This window comes from Diabrotica virgifera, chromosome 10 (assembly GCF_917563875.1).
Source record: "Diabrotica virgifera virgifera chromosome 10, PGI_DIABVI_V3a".
Lineage (NCBI taxonomy): Eukaryota > Metazoa > Arthropoda > Insecta > Coleoptera > Chrysomelidae > Diabrotica > Diabrotica virgifera.
The window spans coordinates 34,326,637-34,338,728 of record NC_065452.1 but is presented as its reverse complement, the minus strand read 5'-3'; the positions used below and the strand labels follow the sequence as shown (position 1 = coordinate 34,338,728).

Sequence of the window (12,092 nt, the reverse complement as noted above, 5' to 3'; positions counted from 1 at the left end):
AAGAAAAATACTAGTAGTCTCGGATTTTTTCCTGGCCATCCAATGGCGACCTTTACTTTGACTTTGACCTTCAACGGACGTCATCTTCTAGAGTTTCGAGAGTTTTCGGCATTAAATTGATATAAACAGATTACTCATGGGTTTTTGGGATCGCTAAAAACGAATATGCCATCAGAATTGACCTTCGGAGCATGTGGTGGCCTGAGTCACTGCAATGTACGTCATCTTCTAGAGTCTCGATAGTTTTCCGCATTTAATTGATGCAAATAAATTACTGGAGGGTTTTTTGAAGTCGCTAAACTCGAATATACCACCAGAACCGACTCCCGGAGCACCTGGTTTCCAAGGTCAATGAAAGGGGCTCCTGGAGTTTCGAGGGTCTTCGGTACTACATTAATGCAAAGGGATTAGTTATAGATTTTTGGGGTTGCTGGACACGAATACGTGATCAGCACAGACACAGGAGCACCTGGTGCCTAAGACAGGTTATCTTCTGGAATTTCGGAGAAATCAAATGGAGGAATCAAATGGATTACTCTTAGGTTTTTGGGGTTGCTAAACATGTATACACTATCAGATCCGACCCACGAATCACATTGTGCCTACGGCAGGTCATCTTCTACAGTTTCGAGGGTTTTCGGCATTAAATTGATAAAAACAGATTACTCATGGCTTTTTGGGATCGCTCAACGCTAATACGCTATCAGACCCGACCCACGGAGCACCTGTTGCCTAAGGTTATTCATCTTCTCAATTTTCGGGAGTTTTCGGCATTAAATTGATACGAATAGATTACTCATGGCTTTTTGGAGTTGCCGAACACGAATACGCCATCAGAACAGACACCGGAGCACCTATCGCCTAAGGCACGTCATCTTCTGGAGTTTCGAGATTTTTCGGTATTAAATTGATGCATACGAATTGGTACACACCGAGTACAAGTTTTTTTTGCCATTTGTAGATTTTTATTAAAATACCTAACTATGTTGTGCTATTCAATTATTTTAATTATCTATAAATATAAACTCAATTTATATCTGACCATATTTTTCCTTCATTTATTTTAAGATCGATTTACTATATTCTATTTTGATAGTGTTATTCATCGTGGTCACTATATTCTCCAGAGTCTTCTATCTAAGTCATGTTCGTTTTCAGCAACCCCAAAAACATAAGAGTAATCCACTTTTATCAATTTATTTAGTTCCGAAAACTCTCGAAACACCAGAAGATGTCGTGCCTTAGGCACCAGGTAACCCGGTGTCTATTCTGATGGCGTATTTGTGTTCATCAGCCCCAAAAACCTATGAGTGATACCCATCTGCATCAATTTAATACCGAAACCTGTCGAAACTCCAGAAGAAGACCTGCCTTAGGAACCAGATGCTCCGTGGGTCGGACCTGATAGCGTATTCACGTTCAGCAGCCCCAATAACCTGTGAGTAATAATTTAGTACCCAAAGCTATCGAATTTCCAAAGCATGACGTAAGGTACTCCGATGTCTGATCTGCTGGGATATTCGTGTTCAGCAACTCCAAAAACCTACGAGTAATCCGTTTGCATCAATGTAGTACCGAAGACCCTTGGAACTCCAGGAGCTGCTTTCATTGACCTTGGAAACCAGGTGCTCCAGGAGTCGGTTCTGGTGGCATATTCGTGTTTAGCGACCTCAAAAAACCCTTCAGTAATTCATTTACATCAATTAAATGCCGAAAACCATCGAAACTCTAGAAGATGACGTCCCTTGCAGTGGCCCTGACCACCGTGTCCTCCGGAGGTCGGCATATTCGTCCGAAAAACACATGAGTAATATGTCTATATCAATTTAATGCTGAAAACCCTCGAAACTCTAGAAGATGACGTCCGTTGAAGGTCAAGGTCAAAGTAAAGGTTGCCATTGGATGACCAGGAAAAAATCCGAGACTACTAGTACTTTAATTTAATCCAAACTTCTACATGTTGCCAGATAACCAGTAACTCAGGAAATTGGAATACCAGGTAAATCTTATAATTTTCCGAGTTTGTGCCTCTATATCTTGAAAATCCTCCATACGATCGAGTTGTGCCCATGAGAACTTTTCATCACAATGCTTCAAATGGTATTTTCCCAAAGTATGAACTAAATCCACTGGGACCTAATTTCCATAAGGTTTGTGCGGGGTACTTTTACTACTTACTGGTATTTCTCTGATAGCTGTAATGATGGACTACCTCTACTTATAGTTTTCTACAATATTCCGTTTTCCTCCTACATGTATCTCCAACTTCTGTTCATAGTATTGTAAGTGGCGATCAAATATCTCATTGCAAGAGTCACATAACTCTTAAAGCATAAGTCTTAGAGTCTTAAAACTGCAGGTTCATCTTAATGTAAGAAAAAATCATATTGAATTTGGGGTTGACAGTTCTTTTTGTTCTAATATTACTTTCCTTTTTGTTTCTTGAAGAAAAAGTAACAGAGTCTTGAAAATTGGTGTCTTACTATAATATTCAAGAATTTTGTCTTCTCCTTCTTTGAGTACGGTGCCCAAATTTTAGGCATGGGTAGATTCCATGACAATTTGCTGATATTGTCTGCTACCTCTCATTATATGCCCCAGATATCCATGATCCATGTTTAATATCCATATAGTAATAGAGGATACACATAACATTTTAGGAACTTCATTCTTAGTTGTAGGTTCATTTGAGAATTGCACAGTATAGATCTCAGTATGGAACAGAATTTTGTCGGTTCCTTCAATATTTCGTTGCATCGGTTTATTATGAATAAAGGACCCCGCAGAAACCTTACGGGAAATGGCTGTTTGTCAAATGCTCTGAAACTTTGGGTTCTGGTAGTCCTTGATGTGTAGAACAAAAGACTCAATGGGCGCGTAGCTCCAAAAAATCATGGTTTTAAGATATAAGCCTCTGAAGTAATAGGTACAATGAGGATGTTTGAGTTGGAATAAATTCATTTTCTCAAGAATGGATGACTCTGGAGATAAATTACGAATCAGATCAATTTTTATTTTTAAATTATAATTTTTTGGTATATCCCACATAACAATGATGTTCGCATCATGTTCAAAGCATATACAGTGGAACCCCGATAAGTCGGCCTCCAATAACCCGGAAGTCCAGCTAAGCCGGACCGATTTTTATCAGACAAATATTTCAACCATAAAAATGTTACAACCATAAAAATGTTACTGAGATTTTTCCCAAGAAATTAACAATACTGTATACCACTGTACGCAATTTAGATGTACTGTGCCTGTGCATATGTATTTCAAGTTTTTGCAATTATTATAATGGAAGTTTATCTGTAAGTATCAGTATTTTATTAATTTTTACCTTATTCTCCGGCTAACCCGGATTTTCGATAACCCGGATCGGCCGCGGTCCCGATTAATCCGGCTTATCGAGGTTCCACTGTACTACCAACATTCATCGAAGTATATTCTTTTTAGTATATGCGTAGTACAAGCATAGCATGTACCTTAAAAACATTCTAAATTTCATGTTCTTTGCATATACTTCAAAGTATATTCTCGTACCGAATATACTGAGTACATTCGTGTACGTAGGATCCGGAATATTCGTAAAAGGTTATTCTTAAAATATACCTTTATCGAATATTCTTAACACATACTTATAAGTACATTCTTAACATATACTTATAAGTAGATACTTTTAAAATATTTTAAAAATAATATGTATGTATAGGAAGTATAATATTAGCCTTATAGATTATCAACTTCGTTATTTTTTAGAATAATTAATAAAATTTATGTATGTAGGTAGTATTGGACGAATTTCATTTCAAAATTGTTGTATGGTAAAAAAGTTTAAACATTAATTGTATTAACGTTTACATACTATTAAAAATTCGTTTTCATAATTGTAATGACTTTACCATTTCGAGTTTATCATGAATATTTTTACATCGTTGGAATTTGAATTTAGGTACATCGCCCCAATATGGGCTATTCGGCCATTCCGCAGAACTAAAACGTGCCAAAACCCACAACCAAAGGCTTTGGTGTTGCCAACCGTCGAGTAAGATTTTTCCGTCAACTTACCTTAAAAATTCCCACTTTTATAAAAAAACTTCCCTCCTGTTGACAAAATCTGAGAAGATATGTTTATTTATTTTCAAATATTTTGATTTTTTCTTAATATTTTACAATTTGGACTGGAACAAAAATTCCCTTTTGAGTTAACTTTTTCCCTTTATAACCTTTTATGTTGAAAATTCCCGCAAAAAGGGAAATTTCCCTCCGTTTTGCAACACTAACCACCGATGTTGTTATTCAAAAATACATATCATATCCCCCGTCTTATTCTGACCATTTCTTACCTGAATGGATCAGAGGAAACAACGGTAAAATATGAAAACGAATTATTTGGAACAGGCATTATTTGTATCTATGCAGTGTTAAGGATGAAGACGAATGATAAAGTATTAAAGAACATACATAATCTCTTTATTTTGTTTGCGGTGCTTCAAAATACATAATATAATCTATTTTGGTAACTCAATATTACTTAAATAGTAGTTATCTAGGTAAGTACATACATATAAGTATATAAATTTTAGTTACTTATACATAGTTTAATTTAGCTAAATATTATATAATAATTTATATAAATAACTAAAATTTATAAATATATACTTACTTTTTAAGTAATATTGTAGAATGTAGGTACTAACTACATTCTCATTTGCAATTAAAATATGTAAATATAAGTATTTGGTAGAACCAGTAGAACCTAAGATGAGATTAGGTGATGCTGAAAACATACTTCTAAGCAATATTATAGCACTTGATAGCACTTTCTTAGAATATTCTTAAAAATATATATTCTTCCCAAACACAGATGTGCGGTAGTACGTTCTAAGTATATAAATAGAAGGTTTATAGCACTTCCTTGGAATATTCTAAAAAGTACCTTCTTGGTATAAACTAAAAAAATGTGCGGTAGTACGCTCTAAGTATATAAATAGAAGGTTTATAGCACTTCCTTGGAATGTTCTAAAAAGTACATTCTTGGTATATACTGAAAAGAAGTGCGGTAGTACATTCTAAGTATATACATAGAACGTTTAAGTACTGTAATGTACATAGTATATACTCAGTATCTGCTCTGCACATTCGCAATGGTAATTACGCATATTCTCAGTATATACTTTTTCTGAAAAGTATGTTCTATGAATCTACTAAGAACATGAAATTGTTATGTGGGATATATCATACCAGTGACTTCATCCATCTGGGCGTGATGATGCAATCGATGATTTTTTTTAAATAAGAACAGGGGTCGTGTGATAGCTCATTTGAAAGGTTATTCAATTCTCTATTCACTAATATAAACATCAACATAATTATTTATACAGGGTGACCAAAAATTTTTTTGAATTAAATTAATTGAGACAAAAAGAAGAATTTATATAATTTATTTAATCCAAAATACATTTTACTGCTGTCATAAAACATAAAAAAAGGTAATTTGAAAAATAAACATTGTTTTCGCTTAAATTAAATGTTCAAACTGCTAAGGGGCAGGTGGGTGGCAGCTTTTATATTGAATTTAAGCGAAAAACAACATTTATTTAACAAATAAATATTTTTCCTGTTTTCGGACAATAGTAAAATGTATTTCGAATTAGATAAATTGTATACATTCTTATTTTTGTCTCAATTAATTTAATTCAAAAAATTTTTTGGGCACCCTGTATAAATAATTATGTTAATGCTTATATTAGTGAATAGAGAATTGAATAACCTTTTAAATGAGCTATAACACGACACCGACTCTTATTTAAAAAATTATCGATTGCGTCATCACGCCCGGATGGATGATGTCACTATTATGATATATATGCCAAAAAATTAGAATTTAAAAATAAAAATCGACCTGATTCGTAATTTACCTCCACAGTCGCCGATTGTCGAGAAAATAAATTTATCCCAACTTAAACGTCCTCACTGTACCTATAACTTCAGAGGCTTATATCTTAAAACCAAGATTTTTTTGAGCCACGCGCCCATTGAATCTTTTGTTCTACACATCAAGGACTACCAGAACCGAAAGTTTCAGAGCATTGGACAGAGAGCCATTTCCCATAAGGTTTCTGCGGGGTCCTTTAGGCAAAAATCAGGACATGCGATATTAGATATCAATATGTCATGCGAAAAATTTATCCAAAAATCAAACCAGACATAAGACATAACTGCTCGGGGAGCAAAAATCATAGGTACTTGCCTTTGCCGATGACGTAGATGCAATGGCACAATCAACGTTAGAAGTTAAGGATATTTTCTCGAGCTTTGAAGAAACTGCATTAAACATCGGTCTAAAAATAAATGAAGACCGATGGTCCTTGCAGAGACAGCGTGACAAACGAATGGATGCGCAGATACAATAACGAGTTAAGAGTTTCAATTCGTAAAGAAAAATCTAGTCAGATATATAAAGACCAATAGACTCAGATGAGCAGGGCATGCGATACACAGTAACTACAATTGCCTTATAAACAATCTGTTCTGAGAAAGGCCAGATGGAAGAAGGTCTGTAAGACGGCCTAGAAAAAGGTGGAAAGATGCAATCAAAGAAGATCTGGAGAAAATGGGAGTGAGACAATGGGAATCAGAGGCACAGGACCGACAAACATGGAAAGCAATAGTAAACGCGGCAAAGGCTCATCATTGATGATGATGATGATGATGAAAAATCAGGACATATTATTTACTTACCGATAGTTTGGTAACCAAAAACGGAGATCTTATAACAACGGGAGCAGTTGTTGTGGCACACACCTTGAACAAACTCGTCTTCTTATCAGCGGCAGTAATTTCAACGAGGACTGGCGAATAGGAACATGCACTTTCAGATTTTTCGTGACTAGTATTTACTGTGAGGGCTACAGCAAATGTTCTTTCTTTTGCTACATCTGTACGCTGATGGACCCACTGACAAGAGTAAATTTTGTTCGTTGTTTCTGGATTGGTAATCACCCCGTTTTCTTTGCTGAAATCTCCTTGACATACTAAAGAAAAAAATATTTAATTATAGTAAGTATTGGGTATACCAAAACAGAAAAATACATTTTTTTAATGAACACCAATACGATACTTAAGAACATTACGATATGATCAAACAATATGATCAATGAGCAATTTTTTAGCCTAAATTATTACTAAAAATTTGAGACTAAGGGCAAACTCACTAGTATCCCTTAGGTTCTATTAATTTATTGCAACAAATATTAACCTGTACAATCGCTTGCACTATACTCTACTTTTGACTTAATTGATTCAAAAGGTTTTCCTTCTTGAGTCTGCTAACCAGATCCGTGTTGTAAAGGAGTTGGTTGGCCTCAACATTGACGTGTTGAAGAAGTTGTTCGTGACTCTTGGTGAATTTTTTAATGGTATTGTTAACAAGATTGATTCTAGGCATGACAAAAAAGGACAAAATAAGGAACCAAGACGAAAGGAAAAGAACAGGTATCACTAATGTCGTCAAACCTATAGCCAAGCTGAAATGGAATTGGGCAGGTTACGTAGCCAGACTAAAAGACTCAAGATGGACCAGAAAACTAATTGACTGGCGCCCAAGAGGAGACAAACGCAGCAGATGACGACCACCAACACGCTGGATGGACGACATTAAACGAATATCCAAGAAATGGCAACAAGACGCACAGGACCGTGGAGAGTGGCGAAAAATGGGAGAGACCTATGTCCAGCATGAGGATGATGATGATTGGGACCAGGAATATGGCTACTCAGCCTGAATAAAATGAGTACCTTGGGAAAAACCAGGGGTAATAATAGGCGATTGAAGCGTAGCACTGGCCCTGTTACCTTCCTTGTATATCGTAGGCCCTAGATATAGCAGACTGAGCAGACCTTCTGAGATTTTCAGGCGGGCTAGGCACTTTTTCGCAAACCGAACAGTTACAAAATAACGATTGGACTATTAAGTAACGGGAGTGAATAATAAATGCACGCTGTGCCACAAAAAATGGCTTCGAATTTGTTAACACCGGTAAAAATAATGGATAGATACAAAGTGGATTCGGACGACGGCAAATCCGAAGACCATAGAAAGAGGAACAGAGAAGAAGAGGAAGAATTGTTCCGAAAAAGTAAAAAAGTGTCTAGATCGCCTAACAAAACCCGTAACGAAGATAATAAGCTCGATCAAATTATTAAAATGATGCATGACTTAACCAAAGAAACAAAAAATTTAACAACGGAAGTAAAAGAGATAAAGAATGAACAGAGAAGGTAATGGGAGCAATTAAACGACCTGAAAACAGAATTGGAGAAAGTTAAACAAGAAAACCAAACTAAACACAAGGAGAAGGAAGAAATGAAAAAATAGCTAAACGATATGAAAATACGTGTACAAAGACTAGAAAAGGAAAGGAAAGTAAATAATGTTGTAATACAAGGCTTGCCAATAGATACAATCGATATAAATGCACTGAAACAAGCTGTAGGAAACTTCATGGAAAAAGAAATGAATATCAATGTTCAAATCGAAGAAGCTATCAAACTGGGAGAAAAAACATGTTTGGTCAAACTACAAAACAAGTTTGAAAAAGAAAAGATCATGCAAAATAAAGCTCAACTAAAACACATAAAAGACTATAAAGTGTATATAAATAATGACATAACAAAAGAAGAACTATAAACACAGAAAAAAATAAGAAAAGTCGCAAATGAAGAAACTAATAAGGTTAAAAGTGTTACAATAAAATATAATAAATTAATAATAGATGGAAAAACACACAAATGGAATCAATACAGCAACCAGCTAGAAGAAGACCGGGAAAATCCAAAAAACTAACAGAAGATGAAAATACACAAACACAAGCACAAATCACGACAGACAAGGCACAGAAATAGAAATTGAGCAAGGACGAAAATAGATATAGAGCAAAAACGAAAGATAAACATGAAATAGACATAAGAGAGAACATATTTATAGGTGCATGGAATGTAAGAACGCTACACGAAACCGGCAAATTGGAGCAGGTAAGCCAAGAGATTGATAAGTACAAATTAGACATTGTCAGACTAAGCGAAACAAGATGGAATGGTAGTGGATCAACCCGAGTAGGTGACCATGGTCCAGCGAAACAAGATGGAATGGTAGTGGATCAACCCGAGTAGGTGACCATGATCCAGCAAACAGACCGACGTGTTAATTACGTGAATTTTAGGTACATTTGTCACCAATATACGTAAATTGTTTACGTGAATTTCACGTGAAAATTTGGTTGGAATGTCACATTGAAAATACGTCTTTAAATTACGTGAATAACTCGTCTTCAATAGACGTGTTATTTACCTTAAATAGCAATAAAATCTTTCGGGATATTCACGTTGCAAATACGTGTTGATTAACGTATCTTTTAGGAAATGTATATATTAGTATTCACGTGAAAGATACGTCCTCGGTTCACGTAAATAATTCGACCTTAATTAACTTATGAATCACGTAATTATTATCCATATAATATAAATAAAACAAGCATATAAAGTATTAACAATGTATTTATTTAGTAGAATTTAGAGACTTTAAAACATTTGTCCTGTATAATTATTATATAAGATAATGAACCAAAAAATACCGACCTAAAGACACATTAAAAAATTTGCCAACACAAAACACAACACAGGTAACTTTTTATTTCGAGGAGGACACTTCGACACTTTCTTGTTTTTTCTAATTGCATCATGGCACTTCAACCCTCGAGCAGTGAGGTGAACGTTAATACGAAAGACATTATACTATAAATAAACCCGCCTAAAATAAAACGAGGGAAATAAAGCTCTTCACGTTTCACTTTTTGTTGTGATGAGAGTGAGAAGCCAGAAGCCAGAGAAGCTGATGCTGCTGATGTTAGAGGTAATGATAATCGATTATAAAAATCGATTATTTTTAAATTATAGTTAAACTATTCTACTTACCTTAAATTAGTATTACGAATTTTCTTTTTGTTTTTAAATTTCTTCTACTATTAACTAATTGGTCTTACTAAAAATCTATTTCAATACCAGAATAATATAAAAAAATAATCCTATCGAAACGTATCTATTATTCGATAAATCGATTAATTTAGTTTTCGAACCAACTATGTTAGTCACGTGATGGTATTTAAAGGAGGAGAAATGTTTGGTAGTACTTCATCACCGCGCGCGATTTGAAAATAAGACTCAACATCATTTTAGCTCATGGGATATTTTTAAAGAAAAAAATAGCTTCAAATCAAGGTTGGATTGAAATAGTTATGCTAAATGATCTTAAAAGCGAAATCATAAACTTTTTGTTTAAATATTGGTATTATTTACATGACTTTTACGTGAAATACATCTAATTTTTCGACGTCCATAAAATACAATGAGTAAAATTCAAGCGATACGTATTTAACCAAAAGCGTTGTAAAATTTTTGTTTCCAAAATATTTCTCAAAATTTAACCAAAGGAAGTTATTTCTGTTTCGTGATTATTACGTGAAATAAACGTACCTTTGCGATGTAACCAAAATTCACAAATATTATAAAAAACATGTACTATATTCGTCATTATGATTTTATATTATTCTAATGTCAAATATGTATAAAGAAAGCACAAATATATAGGTGAATGATTTGGCACTGAAATACGTTTTTTTCCCGTCATAAATCACCGAGTTACGTATTCGTTGAAATTTGCCGTAAATTTAACGTAATTATCACGTAATTGGGCTCAAGTCTGTTTGCTGGCAACATGTGCCAACAGCTAATGATATATTCTGGAAACACGGATGTAAATGACAAACACGAAAAGGGAGTGGCAATACTGCTAGCCCAAAAGGGGAGAAAGGCTCTAGTAGAATGGGAACCAGTGTCAGAAAGGATTATTTGGGCGAGACTGAAGGCAATATATTATAACATAATAGTAATAAATGTATATGCTCCCACAAATAAAAACGACGAAAATGAGAAGGAAGAATTTTACGAGCAACTAAAAACAACTTTTAATAGTATTAATAATAAATATAGAAGAGATATAAAAATAGTATTTTTATAATATTTTAATATTTTAATATAAATAATAATATTGTGGCTTATTTCCCATTATAAATAGTTAAAATTGTAAAAATGCCACAAGAAAATAGCTTCAGAACAACAATAAAAATAGTAATCGGAAACTTTAATGCAAAAATAGAAAATAATAATAAAGGACATGAACATGTGATGGAAAAAGAGGGAATCGGAGAGAGAAACGACAATGGAAATCTATTAATCGAATTTTGTGAGCAAAATGAACTTTAAATAGGCGGAAGTATCTTCAAATATAAGCGGATACATAAAGAAACATGGAAATCACCAGGAGGGAGATACAAGAACCAAATAGACCACATAATAATTGAATATAAATGGAGAAGCTGGCTGCAAGATGTCAGGAGCTTAAGAGGTGCTGATGTGGGATCAGACCACATGCTAATCAAAGCGAGACTAAAAATGAAATTAGCCAGAGATAAAAACCAAAAAATCAGCAGAATGAACACGTACAACGTTGATGCCCTAAAACAAGAATGTATAATAAATAAATTTAGTGAGAAACTGGCAATTAACCGAACAGTATCACAACAAACTGGAGAGTCAGTCGAAGAAACATGGAAATATTTTAAAGAAGTGATGATGAATACAGCAAAAGAAACAATAGGATTAAAAAGAAGACAAAATAAAAAATGGATTACCAAAGATACTCTACTACTGATAGAAGAAAGAAAAAAAATCAAAGAAGAAATTCTACAAAAGGAAGGATCGGAAGAAGAGAGGGCACTTGAAAGGAAATACAAGGCAAAAAACGCAGAAGTAAAAAACAAGCCGGAAAAGATAAAAGAAACTATATAAATGAGATGCTAAATATATCAGAAGAAGCAGCGAAAGAAAACGACTTACGAACACAATATACAATCATACGAAATTTAACAGGAAAAGCACAACGAAATATACGAGAAGTAAAGGATAAACAAGGAAATAGAATAAAAAATGAGAAAGAAATAATACATAGATGGAAGGAATACTTCGACGAGATA

The 12,092-nt window shown here is 34.2% G+C and overlaps 1 protein-coding gene across 1 annotated transcript in view; it reads right to left on the bottom strand.

The window, feature by feature from the left end:
- Positions 1-12,092, bottom strand: part of LOC126878468 (cubilin-like) — a 447,168-nt gene that overhangs the window by 97,544 nt on the left and 337,532 nt on the right. The window contains exon 44 of the mRNA XM_050641213.1: positions 6,745-7,037. Coding sequence (XP_050497170.1) covers positions 6,745-7,037 — 293 coding nt within the window. The remainder of the gene's footprint in view (positions 1-6,744; positions 7,038-12,092) is intronic.